Here is a 20,954-nt window from a genome sequence, read left to right as displayed (position 1 = left end):
AATAGCCAAATCAGAAAATTCTGCATCCCAAAATCAGAGAATTTCATCCTTTCAAGTACAGGTGGAAACTTTATAAAAATTGACCACTTACTAGGCCATATAGCAAATCTCAAAATTCAAAGAATAGGTAATGTACAGACTATATACTCTGATTACAATTATTTTAGCAATAAGAGAGATCGGAATTTTGGCTATGATGGAATAAGGAGTTGGAAAATCCTCTTCCCCCAATGTAAGTATAAAATGGACAAAAATTGTCAAAAGCAACCATTTCAGAGCCCTGGAAATCAACCAAAATGCACAATAAATTGAAGAGTATTTGTTTATTATAAGCAGCTAGAAATTTGGGTAAAAAGAGGAATTTGTAGTTTTCTTGCTTGTGGCTGCTCCTAACTCCCCTCTCAGATCAATCAGTGCAACAGTTTTACCAGGATCATGAGGAAAAAGGATCTTGGTACCAGAGGAGATGGACTTGATTTAGAGCAGTAGTTGATAATCCAGTCTAGCAGCACTGTCAATAAAAGTAGTAGACTCAAAAAACTAAATAAAATTTTTAAAAATAAATTTAGGGCTTCCCTGGTGGCGCAGTGGTTGAGAATCCACCTGCCGATGCAGGGGACATGGGTTCGTGCCCCAGTGCGGGAAGATCCCACATGCTGCGGAGTGGCTGGGCCCGTGAGCCATGGCCGCTGAGCCTGCACGTCCGGAGCCTGTGCTCCGCAACGGGAGAAGCCACAGCAGTAAGAGGCCCAGGTATCGAAAAAATAAATAAATAAATTTTTAAAAAAGTATTAGACTCAGCAAGAGATGAATGGGGGAAACCCACAGCTCTGCTGTTCTGGGATTGAGGTCCTAGATGCAGCCAGGAGTGGAACAGTCAGAAATCTGACAGGAAGAACCTGAAAATGAGACAGCTATAGAATGGCTAGATAAGCTCTCCAAACATCCTTGGCTTACTGGGAAACATACATGTATACATGTGTGGGAAAAAATCTGAGACAGCTTACCATAAAGTGAAAACCAAGGTAGATTTGCAATCTGACTGAACTTTGAATGCACTCCCCAACCCACACACAGATCCATCAGCAGAGGATGAAAGTTTAAATCATTAACTGACCAGTAAACTATGCAGACACATGGGAAAGCTCTATGAAGCCAGGTTAAAAGGTAAAAATCAGAATTAAAAGGGACTTCCCTGGCAGTCCAGTGGTTAAGACTCTGCGCTTCCAATGCAGGGGACATGGGTTTGATCCCTGGTCGGGGAACTAAGATCCCACATGCTGCAAGGCATGGCCAAAAGAAGTTAAAAAAAAAAAAAAATCAGAATTAAAAAACTGAGCAGAGACATCAACAATCATGCAATGTGGGGGAGACAGATTACACAATTTAGGTCCAGGCAAGTTATTTTAAAAATTACAACAATATTGTTGAAAAGGGAATCAAAACCCAGAGTTGTTGCAATACATTAATCTAAAATGTCCAGTTTAACAAAAATATTGTAAGACATCATAAAAAACAAACAAACAAAAAAAACCCCACTGACATATACTCAGGGGAAAATAGTAGTCAATAGAAACTGACTCTGAATAGGTTTAGATGTTGCATACAGCAGACGAAGATTTCAAAGAAGCTCTTTAAATATGTTCAACAAGTTAAAAGAAATTATTGTTCAAGGAATTATTGTTCAAGGAATTAAAGAAAAATGTGATGACAATGACTTACCAAATGGGGAATGTCTGTGGAGAAATAGACAATTTTAAAAAGAACCAAATGGAAATTCTAGAGATTTGAGATGGCACAAGAAAGAATCTGTGAACTTAAACTACAGCAATAGAAATAATCTCATCTGGAGAAAACAGAGAAAATATTTTTGAAAAAAAAACAGACACTCAGAGACCTGTGGCACAACACCAAATGTACCAACATACATATAATGAGATTTCTGGAAAGGGAGGAAAGGAAAAATGGGGAAGAAAAAATATTTGAAGAAAATATGGCCCCAAACTGCCTAAATTTCATGGAAAAAACCCTTAATTTATAAAAGAAGCTCAATAAACCCCAGTTAAGATTAAAAAAAGAGATCCACACCTAGACTCATTGTAGTCAATAAAAGATGTGCAAGACCTGTATACTGAAAGCTACAAAACATTACATACAGAAATCAAAGAAGACCTAATAAATGGAAAGACATACCACATCCATGGATTCGAAGACTCAATATTGTTAATATGGCAATTATCCCCAGATTGACCTACATATTCAATGCACTCTCTATCAAAATCCCAGCAAGGTTTTTCATACAATTTGACAAGCTGATCCTAAAATGTATATGGAAAGGCAAAGAACCTAGAATAGCCAAAAATTTTTGAAGAACAACAAAGCTGAAAGAGTTACTCTACCTAATTTCAAAATATACTAAAAACTATAGCCATCAAGACTGTATGGTATTGGTTTGTTTTCTGGTAGCATCTTTAGAATGTTCTGTATATAGTATCATGCCACCTGCAGACAATGACAGTTTTACTTCTTCCTTTCCAATTTGGATTCCTTTTATTTTTTCTTTAATTGCTGTGGCTAGGATTTCCAAAACTATGGTGAATAAAAGTGGCAAGAGTGGGCATCCTTGTCTTGTTCTTGATCTTAGAGGGAATGCTTTTAGCATTTCACCATTGAGTATGATGTTAGTTGTGGGTTTGTCATATATGGTCTTTATTATATTGAGGTATGTTTCCTCTATGACCACTTTCTGGAGAGTCCTTATTGTAAATTGATGTTGAATTTTATCAAAAGCTTTTTCTGCATCTATTGAGATGATCACATTGTTTTTATTCTTCAGTTTGTTACTGTGGTGTATCACATTGATTTGTGGATACTGAAAAATCCTTGCATTCCTGGGATAAATCCCACTTGGTCATGGTGTATAACCCTCTTAATGTATTGTTGGATTCTGTTTGCTAGTATTTTGTTGAGGATTTTTGTATCTATGTTCATCAGTGATACTGGCCTGTAATTTTCTTTTTTTGTGATATCTTCATCTGGTTTTGGTATTAGGGTGATGGAGCCTCACAGAGTGAGTTTGGAAGTGTTCCTTCCTCTGCAAGTTCCTGGAATAGTTTCAGAAGGACAGATGTTAACTCTTCTTTAAATGTTTGGTAGCATTCACCTGTGAAGCCATCTGGTCCTGTACTTTGGTTTGTTGGGAGTTTTAAAATTACTGATTCAATTTCAGTACGGTAATTCAGATTTTCTATTTCTTTTTGGTTCAGTCTTGGGAGATTGTACCTTTCTAAGAATTTGTCCATTTCTTCTACGTTGTCCATTTTATTGGTGTATAGTTGCCTGTAGTAGTCTCTTATGATCCTTTGTATTTCTGCTGTGCTGGTTGTTTAAAAATAGCACAGAGATCAATGGAACACAATACAGAGTCCAAAACAAAACCCAACTTATATTTATGACCAACTGATTTATTTACACAAAATTTCTAGAAAAGGCAAACCTACACAGACAGAAATCATAACCATCATTTCCTGAGTGTGGGGCTGGAGGTGAGAACTGACTGCAAATGGGCACGGGAGGAGGACTGTTTGGAGTGAAGGAAGTAACCTAAAATTAGATGTGGGGCTTGTATAAATTTACAAAAATCTTTGAACTGCGTGCTTACACTGTGAGAATTTTACGCTATGTAAATTAAACATCAATAAAGCTTTTTAAAAAATGAGAAAAAAACTTTTTCAAACCACACATTTGGAAAATTCAACATATACTGCTAAATAACTCCTATATCAAAGAAGAAATCATAATCATCTAAAATCCTTATAACTGAATAGTAATGTATATACCACATAGCAAAACTTCAGTGCTGCAAGTAAGGTACTACATAAAGGGACACTTAAAGCTTTAGGGACTTCCCTCGTGGTCCAGTGGTAAAGAATCCGCCTTCCAATGCAGGGGACACGGGTTCGATACCTGGTTGGGGAACTAAGAGCCCACATGCCGCAGGGCAACTAAGCCCACGCGCCACAACTACCGAGCCAGTACACCTCAACTAGAGAGCCCACGTGCTGCAAATACAGAGCCCACGTGCTCTGGAGCCCACCTGCCACAGCTAGAGAGAGAAAACACGCACACCACAACTAGAGAGAAGCCTGTGCGCCACAACGGAAAATCCCACATGCCTCAACAAAGATCCCGCATGCCACAACTAAGACCTGATGCAGCCAAAAATAATAAATAAATAAAATAAAAATAATAAAGCTTTAAAACTTTTAGGTTCAGCCATACGGAAGAGCAAATATTTGACCTAGAATATTCAGCCTAATAAAGAAGAAAGGCTGAATGTTATACATTAAATGTCCACCTTTATAAAGGTTAAAAGAATATTACATGACCCATAGAAAGCAGAAGAAAAGAAATAAAGATAAGCACAACAATTAATGAAAATAAAATAAAATCAGAAAAAAAGAGGACCAACAAGGCCAAAATCTAGATCTTTGAAAAAACCACAAACCCCTGGTAAGATTGATGAGAAAAGGAGAGAAGGCACAAATATAAATAATATTATGAATTAAAAAATAATACTTTAGGGACTTCCCTGGTGGTCCAGTGGGTAAGAATCCACACTCCCAATGCAGGGGGCCTGGGTTTGATCCCTGGTCAGACAACTAGATCCCGCATGCCACAACTAAGAGTCCACATGCCACAACTAATAAGTCCACATGCTGCAACTAAAAGATTCCACATGCCGCAAGGAAGATCCCACACGCCACAACTAAGACCTGGCACAGCCTAAATAAATAAATAAATAATTTTTTAAAATAATACTTTAAACAATGTTATGCTCTCAATTTTAATACTTAAACAAAATGGATAAATTCCTAGAAAATTCTAACTAACCCAAACTGACTAACTAAATAAGAATAGTCCTTTAAACAGTAAAAGAACTTAATCCGTAATTAAATTTTTTTCAAAAATAAAACACCAGAACTCAGAACAAGTGAGTCAACCATAATTACCAGCAATTATTTAAGTATTATATAAATATCTTCATAAAGAATCCAAAAAAAGAGAACATACCCCGACTCAGTGTATGAGGATAATAATCATCTTGATGCCCAAATTAAGTAAGTATAGTACAAGAAATGCCAGTATCATAAATGTGGACATTCCAAATTATTAGCACACCAAATCTATCAAGAATAGTATAAACAAAAAATTTAATTAATTAATTAATTTTAAAAAAGAATAGTATAAACAGAATTCCACATAACCAAGGTGAGTTTAACTAAGGCAGGGGTCCCCTACCCCTGGGCCACAGGCTGGTGCCGGTCCGTGGCCTGTTAGGAACCGGGCTGCACAGCAGGAGGTGAGCGGCGGGTAAGCGAGCCAAGCTTCATCTGTATTTACAGCTGCTCCACATCACTCACATTACTACCTGAGCTCCGCCTCCTGTCAGATCAGCGCTGGCATTAGATTCTCATAGGAGTGCAAACCCTACCGTGAACTGCGCATGCTGAGGGATCTAGGCTGCGTGCTCCTTATGAGAATCTAACGTTTGATGATCTGAGGTGGAGCTGAGGCGGTGATGCTAGCGCTGGGGAGCGGCTGCAAATACAGATTAGCAGAGAGGTTTTAACTGCACAGAGACCATAATAAATCAATTGCTTGCAGACTCATATCAAAACCCTATCATGAATGGCAAGTGAAAACAAGCGTAGGGCTCCCACTGATTCTGCATTATTGTCAGTTGTATAATTATTTCATTATATATTACAATGTGATAATAATAGAAATAAAGTGCACAATAAATGTAATGCACTTGAATCATCCCGAAACCATTCCCCCCACTGCTTCCGGTCCATGGAAAAACTGTCTTCCACAAAACCGGTGGTCCCTGGTGCCAAAAAGTTTGGGGACCACTGATCTAAGGAATTCAGGGTGGTTTAATATTAGAAGTTTCTTAATGTAATTCACCATATTAACTGATTAAAGGATTAAAAAATACCCCATGATTATCTCAATAGTGCTGAAGAAACACTGTTAAAAACTCTTAAGTCTGGACATGGAAACTTTCTTAACCTGATAAAGGTTATCTACCTCTACAGCAAACATCATTACTACAGAAAAACATTTCCTTTAAAATCAGCAGTGATTTCCCCCACTATCACCACTTTTATTCCATATTTAGTAGAGCTTCTACCAGGTACAGAAACACGAGAAAAAGATGCAGAAGACATATGACTTAGAAAGGTAATAACAAAACATTCATTATTCGCAGATGATGTCATTATATTAAAAAAGAATTTATAATCCACTGGAATTAAGAGAGTCTAGTAAAGTGGCCAGATATAAAAGCAATATACCAAAATCTATTTCATTTCTATACACTATCAGTAGTTAGAAAATGTAATTTTAAAAGTAACAGATGTCACACCCACAAGGATGACTTATCAAAAAGTTAGACCAAAAAAAAAAAAAAAAGTTAGACAAGTGTTGATGAGGTTGTGAAGAAATTAGAACTCTCATACATTGCTAGTAAGAATATAAAATGGTGCAGCTGCCTTGGAATACATTTTGGCAGTTTTTCAAAAATTTAAACATGTAAATTACCTTATGACTCAGCAATTCCACTCCTAGGTAGATACCCAAGAGAAATGAAAACATATGTCCACACAAAAACCTGTATTTGAATGTTCACAGTAGCATTATTCATAATAGCAAAAAAAAGAATACTATCTAAATGTCCATCAACTGATAAATGGGTAAATGAAATGTGATATATTCATACAATGAAATATCATCCAGCCATAAAAAGGAATGAAGTACTGATACCTGCTACAATCTTATGCTAAGTGAAATAAGCCAGACACAAAAGCCCACATATTGTGTAATTCCATTTATATGATGCCATGTCCAGAATAGGCAAATCATAGAGACAGAAAGCAAAGCAATGGTTAGAAATAAACTATAAACAATGAAATTAAACTATAAATCAATAACAGAAAGATAGCTGGAAAATTTTAAAATACATGGAGATTAAACTGGATAATAGTATTGGACCAGTGTTAAATTTCCTGATCTTGATAAATGTACTGTTGTTATATAAAAGAATGTCCTTGTTCTTAAGCAGTACACACTGAAGTATTTAAGGGTATAGGGGCACAATGTCAGCCATTCACTCTTAAATGATTCAGAAAAATTTATACACATACACATAAAAATGATAGTGCAGTGTGACAAAAAGTAAACAATTGGTGAATCTGAATAAAGGGTATTTGACAATTCTTGGTAACAAAAGATAATGGAAGTCAACAAATACAATAATACCAAAATGATTAGGTAGCTAAAAACAAATCTAACAAAAGATTGCAGGCCTTTTATAGAAAAAAATCCTGAAACGTTTAAAAAAGACATTAAAGAATATCTAAGTAAACGAAATGGTATAGTTTATGCCACAATAGGAGGACTCAGTTATCAGAAAGATGTCAATCTATATTCCCTAACACCATATACAAAAAATAAACTCAAAATGGATTCGAGACCTAAATGTAAGACTGGACACTATAAAACTCTTAGAGGAAAACATGGGAAGAACACTCTGACATAAATCACAGCAAGATCTTTTTTGATCCACCTCCCAGAGTAATGGAAATAAAAACAAAAATAAACAAATGGGACCTAATAAAACTTCAAAGCTTTTGCACAGCAAAGGAAACCATAAACAAGACGAAAAGACAACCCTCAGAATGGGAGAAAATACTGCAAATGAATCAACGGACAAAGGATTAATCTCCAAAATATATAAACAGCTCATGCAGCTCAATATTAAAGGAACAAACAACCCAATCCAAAAATGGGCAGAAGACCTAAATAGACATTTCTCCAAAGAAGACATACAGATGGCCAAGAAGCACATGAAAAGATCCTCAACATCACTAATAATTAGAGAAATGCAAATCAAAACTACAATGAGGTATCACCTCACACCAGTTACAATGGGCATCAGCAGAAAATCTACAAACAACAAATGCTGGAGAGGATGTGGAGAAAAGGGAACCCTCTTGCACTGTTGGTGGGAATGTAAATTGATACAGCCACTATGAAGAACAATATGGAGGTTCCTTAAAAAACTAAAAATAGAATTACTATATGACCTAGCAATCCCACTACTGGGTATATACCCAGAGAAAACTGTAATTCAGAAAGACACATGCACCCCAATGTTCACTGCAGTGCTGTTTACAATAGCCAGGTCATGGAAGCAACCTAAATGCCCATCAACAGACGAATGGATAAAGAAGTTGTGGAACATATATACAATGGAATATTACTCAGCCATAAAAAGGAACGAAATTGAGTCATTTGTTGAGACGTGGATGGATTTAGAGACTGTCATACAGAGTGAAGTAAGTCAGAAAGAGAAAAACAAACATCGTATATTAACGCATGTATGTGGAACCTAGAAAAATGGTACAGATGAACTGGTCTGCAGGGCAGAAGTTGAGACACAGATGTAGAGAACAAATGTATGGACACCAAGGGGGGAAAACCGCGGTGGGGTGGGGATGGTGGTGTACTGAATTGGGCGATTGGGATTGACATGTATACACTGATGTGTATAAAACTGATGACTGATAAGAACCTGCAGTACAAACAAACAAACAAACAAAAAAAAACCAACAAATACTAAAAAAAAAAAAGTTCCTCCAGAGATAAAACTATCAATTTGGATGTGTCTTCCAGATTTTTCCTCTATAAAAATGATCATATATTATCATCATTTCCATAAACAGAATCACACAGACTGTTCTGAATTACTATTTCATGTGATATCAGGGACTTCCTTCCATGCAAGGGTGCGTTTCTACTGTTGTTGGCTTTTTTTAAAATAAATTTATTTATTTATTAAAAAAAAAAAGAAAGATGTCAATTCTATCTGAAAAACTGAAAAGCACCAGGTTACGATAAACCCTAACATGAGTGTTAAGACAATGAATAGCCTAAAAGACCTAAGAATAGCCAAGACACTCCTATGGAAGAAAACAATGTTGGAGAAGTTGCCATCCAGAAATCAAGGTTTATTCTAAAGCTATGGTAATTGATCAGTGTTGTATTTGTGCAAGAATATTCTAAGTGACCAGTGGAACAAAATGGAAAACCCAGACATCTACTTCTGGGCTCTCTCTCCTATTCACTTTGAAAATCTCTGGTTATTTTGAATAGCCCTATACCAATACCACACTGGATTAGTATTGTTCATAAACTGGGTGGTAGATTTACACGTGTTCATTTCATTATTGTATTCTATAACTTATATGTTATATATATATTTTTTTATATACAGCTAGTACTACTTCAATTATTTTTTTAAAAAGTGCATTGGGCTTCCCTGGTGGCGCAGTGGTTGAGAGTCCGCCTGCCGATGCACGGGACGCGGGTTCGTGCCCCGGTCCAGGAAGATCCCACATGCCGCGGAGCGGCTGGGCCCGTGAGCCATGGCCGCTGGGCCTGCGCGTCCGGAGCCTGTGCTCCGCAACGCGAGAGGCCACAGCAGTGAGAGGCCCGTGTACCGCAAAATAAATAAATAAATAAATAAAGCGCAGAAAGGCTGGCCTCTAGGAGCCTTGATCCAGGAATCTGGACGCCATTAGACGTATTTAATTTCTATTTCCTATTGCTATTCTCTCTGTATGTTGACTTTACTTTCTCAGGCTGCCTGTCCTCATAAGTCTGGAACTATGGCTGCAGACTGATTTGAATTTATAGCTAAACAGTCATGTGACTAGGGTGAAACAGATTCTTCTCTGGAAGCTCCAGTTTAAAAATGCTGGATAAACATACTGCGTGAGAATATGCCATTCTTGAAAATATTGGTGTGTGGAAGAAAGTTTCATATTTACAGCCAACATTACAGCCATACTGGAAATAAGTGAAGAATATTATTAATAATCTTTGATTTAACATTTTTATTAAAACATTATAACAATAGTGCAGAATATTTGAAAAATAGATGGGGAAATATATAATCCCACTATCATTAAATAAGTTACAAATGATTTTATATGCTTCCTTTCGGTCTTCTCTACATAATTGTATATAGCTGTCATAACAGCCTGCATTCTATTTCATGTACTTATTTTTCACTTACGATATTAAAGGTATTTCTATATTGCTAAAATAAAATAAAATTAAAATGCTGGATAAGTATTCCAATTGGCTAGCTTTATACCAAATATAGTCACCTCTAGACCAATCAGCACAACCAGGAGAATGGAATTCTGTGAATGGAACAGTTGGGTCATTTACCCACTTGCAGCTAAGGGTAAAATGTCTATTACTTGAAAAGCTAGGGAAGAATGTGGGGCACACAAAATATTCAGCTACCACATGTGACACCTGTAACTCTGAGACAGGCTGATGAGAAGAGATGCTGCTGTTACAGTAGCTTTTCTATGGATAAACCTTAAAATGATCTGTCCTTTAATAGTACCTGAAGTGTTCTTATATTTTCCTATCTTTTCTGTAGCAAAGAACCACTTTATGTTCAGGAATTAGCAGGGAATTTAGGGGAGTGCATGAATTAAAAATCTGTTTTATTTTCATATTCAACATCCTTCAAGACTTTAGCATCATTAAAAATTTAATTAAAATTATTCACAGCTTACAACATAAGAAAGATAGACCTCAGCATTTACCTCTTTCGCCCTTGACAATTTTTATATAGTTTTACTTTGTAAAAGCTATAAATACTGGTGGCGCAGTGGTTAAGAATCCACCTGCCAATGCAGGGGACATGGGTTCGAGCCCTGGTCCAGGAAGATCCCACATGCCGCGGAGCAACTAAGCCTGTTCGCCACAACTACTGAGCCTGCACTCTAGCATCTGCGAACCACAACTACTGAGCCCGCGTGCCACAACTACTGAAGCCCACGCACCTAGGACCGTGATCTGCAACAAGAGAAGCCACCACAATGAGAAGCCTGCACACCACAATGAAGAGCATCTCCACTCGCTGCAACTAGAGACAGCCCGTGTGCAGGAACAAAGACCCAATGCAGCCCAAAATAAAATATAAATAAATAAATACCCTTAAAAAAAAAAAAAAAAAGCTATAGATCCTGCTGTGAGACCTCCAGGAAATACAAGACAGCAAAGGTAACAAAAGTAACCTGAAATTCCTACTATCTAGAGATAACTGTCATTAAGATTTGGTGAACTTTCTTTCACAGTCTTTCTAGGCATACATACATACATACATACATGGATACAATTTTACATAATTGTTCAATCAGGCACTATGGAAAGAAAACTTGTTCATCAGGAATACTTTATATTGCTGTCAAAATGTCTGCTCTCCAAAATAATTTATTGGTATTTTTTTAATAGGTAATATTACAAAAAAATTACATGAAGCAGAAGTGCATTATATTTCTCCAAGTTTTTGTAATTCTGACAAGAGTTATGGGGATATAATCCCTTACACTTCATTTTGTGCAGGTGATGAAGATGGAGTTGTTGATACTTGCAAGGTAAGACCAAATAATTTTCCTTAGAAATACTTTCTAAAGACAGAACGGAACTTGAACAAGTCCTTTGATCACTTTCTGGTGAAGTCTTAATTCTCAAGTCTAAATTGTTTTTCTCCTTTTTTAACTATTCCAACAATCCAAATCGTCTTGCTTGCCTGATTCCTTGGTTTCTACAATCATGGTCAACCTTAATCAAAATTTGCCTTGAATCTTTTTTTCCATTACCACTTTTATTGAGATACAATTTACATATATACAATTCACCCATTTAAAGTGTACAACCCAGTGGGGTTTTAGTATATTTATAGAATAGTGCAACCATCACCATAATCTAATTTTTAGATCACTTTTGTCACCCCCCCGCCCCTAAAAACTCTACTCATTAGCAGTCACTCCCCATTCTCCTCTCACCTACCCCTAGCCCTAGGCAACCACTAATATCTAGAGATTTGCCTATTCCGGAAATCTCATATGAATGGAATCATTCAATTTGTGGTCTTTTGTGACTGGCTTCTTTTACTTAGCATAATGTTTTCAAGGTTCATCTCTATTACAGCATGCATTGATATATTGCCAAATAATATACCATGGTGTGGATATGCCACATTTTATTCATCCATTCATTCGTTGATGGACATTTGAGCTATTTCTACTTTTTGGCTTTTATGAATAACGTGGCTATAAACATTTGTGTACATGTTTTTATGTGTAGGTTTTTTTGTTTTTGTTTTTGTTTTTTGCGGTACGCGGGCCTCTCACTGTTGTGGCCTCTCCTGTTGCGGAGCACAGGCTCCGGACGTGCAGGCTCAGCGGCCATGGCTCACGGGCCCAGCCGCTCCGTGGCATGTGGGATCTTCCCCATCTGGGGCACAAACCCGTGTCCCCTGCATCGGCAGGCGGACTCTCAACCACTGCGCCACCAGGAAAGCCCATGTGTAGGTATGTTTTTATTTCTCTTGGAAATTTCACCTAGGGGTAGAACTGCTGAGTCAATGTTTAACATTTTGAAGTACTGCCAAACTGTATTCCCAAGTGGCTGCACCATTTTACATTTTTACCCAGCAATGTATGAGAGTTCTTTTTTTGTTTGTTTTTTTTGGAGTACAGTTGATTTACAATACTGTGTTAGTTTCAGGTGTACAGCAAAGTGAATCAGTATACATATACATATATCCACTCTTTTTTTTTTTTAGATTATTTTCCCATATAGGCCATTACAGAGTATAGAGTTCACAGTGCTATACAGCAGGTTCTTATCAGTTACCTATTTTATATATAGTAGTGTGTATATGTCAATCCCAATCTCCCAATTTATCTCTTCCCACCTTATCCCCTGGTAACCATAAGTTTGTTTTCTACATCTGTGACTCTACTTCTGTTTTGTAAATAAGTTCATTTGTGCCCTTTTTTTTTTAGATTCCACATATAAGTGATATCCTATGACATTTGTCTTTCTGTGTCTGACTTACTTCACTCAGCATGACAATCTCTAGGTCCATCCATGTTGCTGCAAATGGCATTATTTTGTTCTTTTTTATGGCTGAGTAATATTCCGTTGTATGTATGTGCCACATCTTCTTTATCCATTCATCTGTCAATGGACACTTAGGTTGCTTCCATGTCCTGGCTATTGTAAATAGTGCATCAATGAATATTGGGGTGCATGTATCTTTTCAAATTATGGTTTTCTCTGGATATATGCCCAGGAGTGGGATTGGTGGGTCATAGGGTAGTTCTATTTTTAGTTTTTTAAGGAACCTCCATACTGTTCTGCATAGTGGCTGTACCAATTACATTCCCACCAACAGTGTAGGAGGGTTCCTTTTTCTCTACACCCTCTCCAGAATGTATTGTTTGTAGATTTTTTTGACGATGGCCATTCTGACCAGTGTGAGGTGATACCTCATTGTAGTTCTGATTTGCATTTCTCTAGTAATTAGTGATGTTGAGCATCTTTTCATGTGCTTTTTGGCCATCTCAACAATGTATGAGAGTTCTAATTTCTCCACATCCTTTACAGCATTTCTTACAATCTATCTTTTTTTAATTGAAATATAGTTGATTTACAATATTGTATTAGTTTCAGGTATACAGTAAATTGATTCAGTTATATATATATTTTTTCAGTTATATATATTTTCTATGTCTGTGAGTCGTGTTTCTGTTTTGTATATAGATTTATTTGTATTATTTTTTTAGATTCCACATATAAGTGATAACATATATATTTGTCTTTCTCTATCGAGTTACTTCACTTAGTATGATATTCTCTAGGTCCATCCATGTTGCTGCAAATGGCAATATTTCATTCTTTTTTATGGCTGAGTAATATTCCATAGTACATATATATACCACATCTTCTTAAACCAACCATCTCTTGAGGGACACTTGGGTTGTTTCCATGTCTTGTCTATTGTAAATAGTACTGCTATGAACATTGGGGTGCATATATCTTTTTGAATTAGAGTTTCGATTATAGCCATCCTTGTGGGTATCTCAAGGTATCTCACTGTGCTTTTAATTTGTATTTACTTAATGACTAATGATGTTGAGCATCTCTGCATGTGCTTATTAGTCTTTTGTATATCGTCTTTGGAGAAAGGTCTATTCGGATCCTTTGCCCATTTTTATATTGAGTTATTTATCTTTTTATTATGGAGTCACAAACATTCTTTGCATATTCCAGATACAAGTCCTTTACCACATGTATGGTTAGCAAATATTTCCTCCCATTCTGTGGACTGTCTTTTCACTTTCCTGATGTTATCATTTGTAGCACAAAAGTCTTTGATTTTTTATGGAGTCCAATTTATCTATTTTTTGTTTTGTCCCTTGTGCTTTTTGAATCTTTCTTTATTCCTCTTTTCTTCACTGCTTCTAAATCTACCAGCACATCACTCCCAAACAGTGTCCCATGCTCTGATCTTTTCCTACTCATTCTGATTTCTGCAATCCAGGGTCTATCTTTCCTGTGTCCTTTTCCTTAAAAATCGTGCTGAGTGAAAGAATCCAATCTACATACTTTCACTTATGAATTGTATTCCTAAGTGAAACATTCTTACCTTCAAAAATAATTATTCAATGCTTACCTTATGTAGAGAATTTGCAAACACCTTAGAAACACAGTCCTTATACTTTAGGCACTGAAACAGTTATCTCAGCGTCCTTACTGTTTTGAATGATTAACAGTCCTCAGTAAAGGTGTTTCAGTGCATTAACAGTCTTGTATAAACCATGATAGAGATTTGTTATTTGTAATACTATTAAGAGGACTAGCCATTGATTCCTGTTATCCTGCACCAGCCAATGTCAACACTTAGAAAGATGCCATCTCTTGCAAGATGCCAATTTACTCCTGTCCTCTAGTTAGCAAACGACACACACACACATCCCTAAATGAATCCTTTATATATCTTAGTTCTACCTTTCCCACACAGCATTAACAGAAGTATTCTAATAGACAATATTTGCAGTATTTTTCACACTTCCTAAATTACATTTCTCCTGAGTAACTGCACTAAAAAGTTCAAACAATTTATAGTATTCTGGTTCAAAACTATGCAGGTGCGAAGTTTATCCACCAGCTATATGGTGCCTCTAAACACCAGGCCAGACTGAATACCTCCTGTTTTAGTCAGAATGTAAAACTGAAAATCTATGGTTCTTTGTAAGTTGGAGGTATTTTGAAAATATATATATAAATGTATGATTAATGTGATTAATTTATTTCAGCTTTACTGTTGTTTAAGGACTAGTGGAAGTAACTAATACTATTTTGGGACTTTTTTAATAGGGTGACAGTGGTGGACCATTAATGTGCTACTTACCAGAACATGAACGATATTTTGTAATGGGAATTACCAGTTACGGATATGGCTGTGGGCGAAAAAATTTTCCTGGTGTCTATAGTGGGCCATCCTTCTACCAAAAGTGGCTGACAGATCAATTCTACCAGGGAAGCAATGAAGGCGTATTTAATATAAATATTCTGCTTGGACAGGTCCTTGTAGCCTTAGGTTCTGTTGTCTTACTAGCAGCTCCATAAAGAAATTCTGAAGAATCTTTATTTTGCCTCGTGTCCCTTTCCATGTTCTACATAATGAAAATCATTTATTCTTTTGACAAGTAATTGCCCATTTTAGAGTCCTCATGTGGACATTTTCTGGAATAAAAGGATTGTGACATATTAGATAAGTGATTATAAATTTGGCACTGAATCACATGCTTCCTCGATGTATCTTGTTGTACTTTATAATCATACTTTTTCATTTGGAATACCTTCCTAGAGTTTGTGTAAAATATTCAGTTAAATATATACTTTATGTATATAAATATCAAAATAAAGAGTTAATAATTTTAAAAATGTTCTTTTGTTAAATTAATCAAACCTTATTTTTAAGTTAGATTTTATTTTATTCAAAAACATTTGTTTGTATGATATATATATTTTTGAATCATCATCTTGTTTCTGGTTCTCAAAGGTTATTTGAAGAAGTAAGTATTTGCCTGTTTTTCAAATTCTAATTAAAACTATTTAATATTAATACTTCCTTTCCTGTGCCAAGAGAGAATTGTGGTGCAAACATCCCCAAATAATTTACTTTTTATTTAGAAATGTATACTGTGACTTTTTTTTGCAACGTTATAACCTATTTTCTGAACATTATTTTCTTGAAGCCCATGCGAAAGGTCTGTATTTCTTGGGCCCTGGAATTAACTGTGAGCAGAGGTGACAGAAGAGCATGCTGGGAAAGGAGGGATGCCAACCTGGGATTAACTTTATGATGACTAATCTTTAATATGGATTATATAAAACAAAAGAAAAAATTGACTGGTTTAGTATCTACTATTAATCAACTCACATCTCCCTTAAACTTTGGAGAACCCATGTAGTAAGGGAGAAATAATTATTTTCTCATCCTTCTTTTTTACATTCAACCAGCTAAGATCATGTATTTTTGTTGTTTTGTTTTGTTTTGCTTGGCTTTAACCTAATTTCAGGATTTAACTGAAACCATTAGTTTTCCATCAATTAATTCCCTTGGGGATCATTACTGGTTTAACATTCAAGGGGTAGAAAACTGATTTTTTTTTTTTTTTTTTTTTTTGCGGTACGCGGGCCTTTCACTGCTGTGGCCTCTCCCGTTGCGGAGCACTGGCTCCGGACACGCAGGCTCAGCGGCCATGGCTCACGGGCCCAGCCGCTCCGCGGCATGTGGGATCTTCCCGGACGGGGCACGAACCTGTGTCCCCTGCATCGGCAGGCGGACCCTCAACCACTGCGCCACCAGGGAAGCCCTAGAAAACTGATTTTTATAGACTTATGAGCAACACTGAGGGGATACTGACTGTTCTTTCTTGAAGGAGACCCTAGTTTATCCACCAACAAGGTCTTATAAGGAATTAGTTGGTGATGCTTTCATAGCAATCAGTATAATACATTAGTCATTTCCTGTTTATTCTACCTATCATTCAGATTCACTTGATAAGCCCTGGATATTAGTTGATATTAAGAAACTCTTCTAAAATGTATCGACAGCACTGGAGGAAAAACCCTTGCTTTTCACTTCAAAGGTATGTCCGTCCTACTTACTGCTTGGGTCTGCCTTTGTAATCAGGCAGGAGCTACTGTCTGTAACCTCTTACCTCTTTCCCCAGCTTAGTTCACTTATTTCAGCCAACCAGAATTCAGTTATGTAACATTTCTCTCCACCACAAGAGATAAGACTTTGGAATCTAAGGTAGACTTTGTTTCAAATTTCTTTCTGTTAACTTGGTCACTGTAAGAGTTTGGACAATTATTAATACCTCCTTGGCACCACTGTTGTGAATGATTAAATAAGTTGATTATATGAAATTCTTGATATATTGAAGGTGTTCAATAACTGGTTACTGTTTTTACTGTTATTATTATCCCATCCATGATTCATACGACCCTTTTCATTATATAGATCATTATGTATTAGATAAATACCCTATTTCTTTCATCTGAAAAACTTACTAGAACAAAGGACTCATTCTACTTATAAACTCAAATTTTAAATTATATTATTTTTTAACATAAAAGAAGCAGAGTCACAGAGAGAACTAGTGGTTACCAGTTGGCGGGGGCTGGTATTGCCCTATCCTTCCCAAACTCTTCCAAAAAACTGCAGAGGGAGGAACCCTCCCAAATTCATTCTACAAGGCCACCATCACCCTGATACCAAAAACCAGACAAAGATACCACAAAAAAAGTAAATTACAGACCAATATCACTGATGAACATAGACAAAAATCCTCAACAAAATACTAGCAAATAGAATCAACACCACACTAAAAGGATCATACGCCCTGATCAAGTGGGATTTATCCCAGGAATGCAAGGATTCTTCAATATATGCAAATCAATGTGATACACGATTTTACCAAATTAAAGAATAAAAACCATATGTTCATCTCAATAGGTGCAGAAAAAGCTTTTGACAAAATTCAACACCCATTTATGATAAAAACTCTCCAGAAAATGGGCATAGAGGGAACCTACCTCAACATAATAGAGGCCATAGATGACAAGCCTACAGCAAGAATCATTCTCAATGGTGAAAAACTAAAAGCATTTCCACAAAGACCAGGAACAAAACAAGGATGTCCACTCTCGCCTCAATTATTCAACACAGTTTTGGAAGTTCTAGCCACAGCAATCAGAGAAGAAAAAGAAATAAAAGGAAACCAAATTGGAAAAGAAGTAAAACTGTCACTGTCTGCAGATGACATGATGCTATACACAGAAAATCCTAAAAATGCCACCAGAAAACTACTAGATCTAATCAATTAATTTGGTAAAGTTTCAGGATACAAAATTAATGCACAGAAATCTCTTGCATTCCTATAACAATGAAAGATCAGAAAGGGAAATTAAAGAAAAAATGTCATTTACTATTGCAACAAAAAGAATAAAATACATAGGAATAAACCTACCTAAGGAGGCAAAGGACCTGTACTCAGAAAACTATAAAACACTAATGAAAGAAATCAAAGGTGACACAAACAGATGGAGAAATATACCATATTCTTGGATTGGAAGAATTGACATTGTGAAAATGACTAAACTACCCAAAGCAATCTACAGATTCAATGCAATCCCTATCAAATTACCACTGACATTCTTCACAGAATCAGAAGAAAAAATTTTACAATTTGTATGGAAACACAAAAGACCCCGAATAGCCAAAGCAATCTTGAGAAAGAAACATGAAGCTGGAGGAATGAGGCTCCCCAACTTCAAACTATACTACAAAGCTACAGTAATCAAGACAATATGGTACTGGCACAAAAACAGAAATATAGATCAATGGTACAGGATAGAAAGCCCTGAGATAAACCCACACACCTATGGTCACCTAATCTATGACAAAGGAGGCAAGAATATAAAATGGAGAAAGGACAGCCTCTTCAATATATGGTGCTGGGAAAACTGGACGGCTACATGTAAAAGAATTAAATTAGAACACTCCCTAACACCATACACAAAAATAAACTCAAAATATATTAAAGGCCTAAATGTAAGACCAGACAGTATAAAACTCTTAGATGAAAACATAGGAAAAACACGCTGTGACATAAACCAGAGCAAGATCTTTTCTGACCCATCTCCTAGAGTAATGAAAATAAAAATAAACAAATGGGACCTAATTAAACTTAAGCTTTTGCACAGCAAAGGAAACTATAAACAAGACAAAAAGACAACTCTCAGAATGGGAGAAAATATTTGCAAACAAATCAATGGACAAAGAATTAATCTCCAAAATATACAAGCAGCTCAATATCAAAAAAACAAACAACCCAATCAAAAAATGGATGGAAGACCTAAATAGACATCTCTCCAAAGAAAACAGACAGGTGGCCAAGAGGCACATGTAAAGATGCTCAACGTCACTAATTATTAGAGATGCGAAACAAAACTACAGTGAGGTAATACCTCACACTGGTCAGAATGGCCGTAATCAATCTACAAACAATAAACGCTGGAGAGAGCATGGAAAAAAGGGAACCCTCTTGCACTGTTGGTGGGAATGTAAACTGATAAAGCCACTATGGAGAACAGTATGGAGGTTCCTCAAAAAACTAAAATAGAACTACCATATGACCCAGCAATCCCACTACTGGGCATATACCCTGAGAAAACCATAATTCAAAAGGACACATGTACCCCAATGTTCATTGCAGCTCTATTTACAATAGCCAGCACATGGAAACAACCTAAGTGTCCATCAACAGATGAATGGATAAAGAAGCTGTGGTATATATATACAATGGAATATTACTCAGCCATAAAAAGGAACAAAATTGGGTCATTTGTAGAGATGTGGATGGACCCAGAGACTGTCATACAGAGTGAAGTAAGTCAGAAAGAGAAAAACAAATATCGTATACTAACGCATATATGTGGAATCTAGAAAAATGGTACAGATGAACCTATTTCCAGGGCAGGAATAGAGACACAGACGTAGAGAACAGACATGTGGATACAGTGGGGGAAGGGGAGGGTGGGACGAACTGGGAGATTAAGATTGATACATATACACTACCATGTGTAAAACAGATAGCTAGTGGGAACCTGCTATAGAGTACAGGAAGCTCAGCTCGGTGCTCTGTGATGACCTAGATGGGTGGGAGGGAGGTCCAAGAGGGAGGGGACATATGTATACATATAGCTGATTCACTTCATTGTACAGCAGAAACCAACACAACATTGTAAAGCAATTATACTCCAATAAAAAATAAAGTTGGAAAGAGGAAACATTAGAAAGCATACGGAGTGGCTAAATACATACCAGACAAAATAGACTTCAGGACAAAAATAAACACTAAAAACAAAGAAGGACACTTCATAATGATGAAAAGGAAATGTATCAGGCAGCTACAACTATTATAAATGTATTTGTGCCTAATAATGGAGTCTCAAAATACATGAAGCAAAAACTGAAATAACTAAAGGGAAAAACAAATTCACAATCATAATTGTAGATGTAAGACATCTCTCACTATAATTGACAGAGCAACTAAATAATAAGAATACAGAAGATCTGAATGACACTTTCAGCTACCTTAACTTAATTGACATTTATAGAACATTATACCTGACAACTTCAGAATACACATTCTTTTCAATGAACAGGGACCACTTTCTGAGAAAAAATATATTCTGGGCCATAAAACAAATTTAAATAGACTTCAAAAGATTGAAGCCCACATAGTATGTTCTGTGACAATAAAATTAAATTAGAAATCAATATACAAAGATACCTATGAAAGCCCCAAATATTTAAACAACTTCTAAATAATCCATGGGGTCAAAGAAAAAAATCACAAGGAAAATTAGAAAACATTTTAAATTGAATGAAAATGAAAACACAGTACATCAGACTTTGTGTATCCACCTAAAAC

The 20,954-nt window shown here is 36.3% G+C and overlaps 1 protein-coding gene across 1 annotated transcript in view; it reads left to right on the top strand.

Moving 5' to 3' along the window:
* The window catches only part of TMPRSS12 (transmembrane serine protease 12), a 37,057-nt gene extending 21,487 nt beyond the window's left edge, over positions 1-15,570 (top strand). The window contains exons 4-5 of the mRNA XM_060307119.1: positions 11,383-11,525; positions 15,319-15,570. Of these exons, the coding sequence (XP_060163102.1) occupies positions 11,383-11,525; positions 15,319-15,570 (395 nt within the window). The remainder of the gene's footprint in view (positions 1-11,382; positions 11,526-15,318) is intronic.
* The last annotated feature ends 5,384 nt before the right edge of the window (positions 15,571-20,954 follow it).

The sequence above is a fragment of the Globicephala melas genome, chromosome 10 (genome assembly GCF_963455315.2).
Source record: "Globicephala melas chromosome 10, mGloMel1.2, whole genome shotgun sequence".
NCBI classification, from domain to species: Eukaryota; Metazoa; Chordata; class Mammalia; order Artiodactyla; family Delphinidae; genus Globicephala; species Globicephala melas.
The sequence above is the reverse complement of the archived record's forward strand: the minus strand, read 5'-3'. Positions and strand labels throughout refer to the sequence as shown.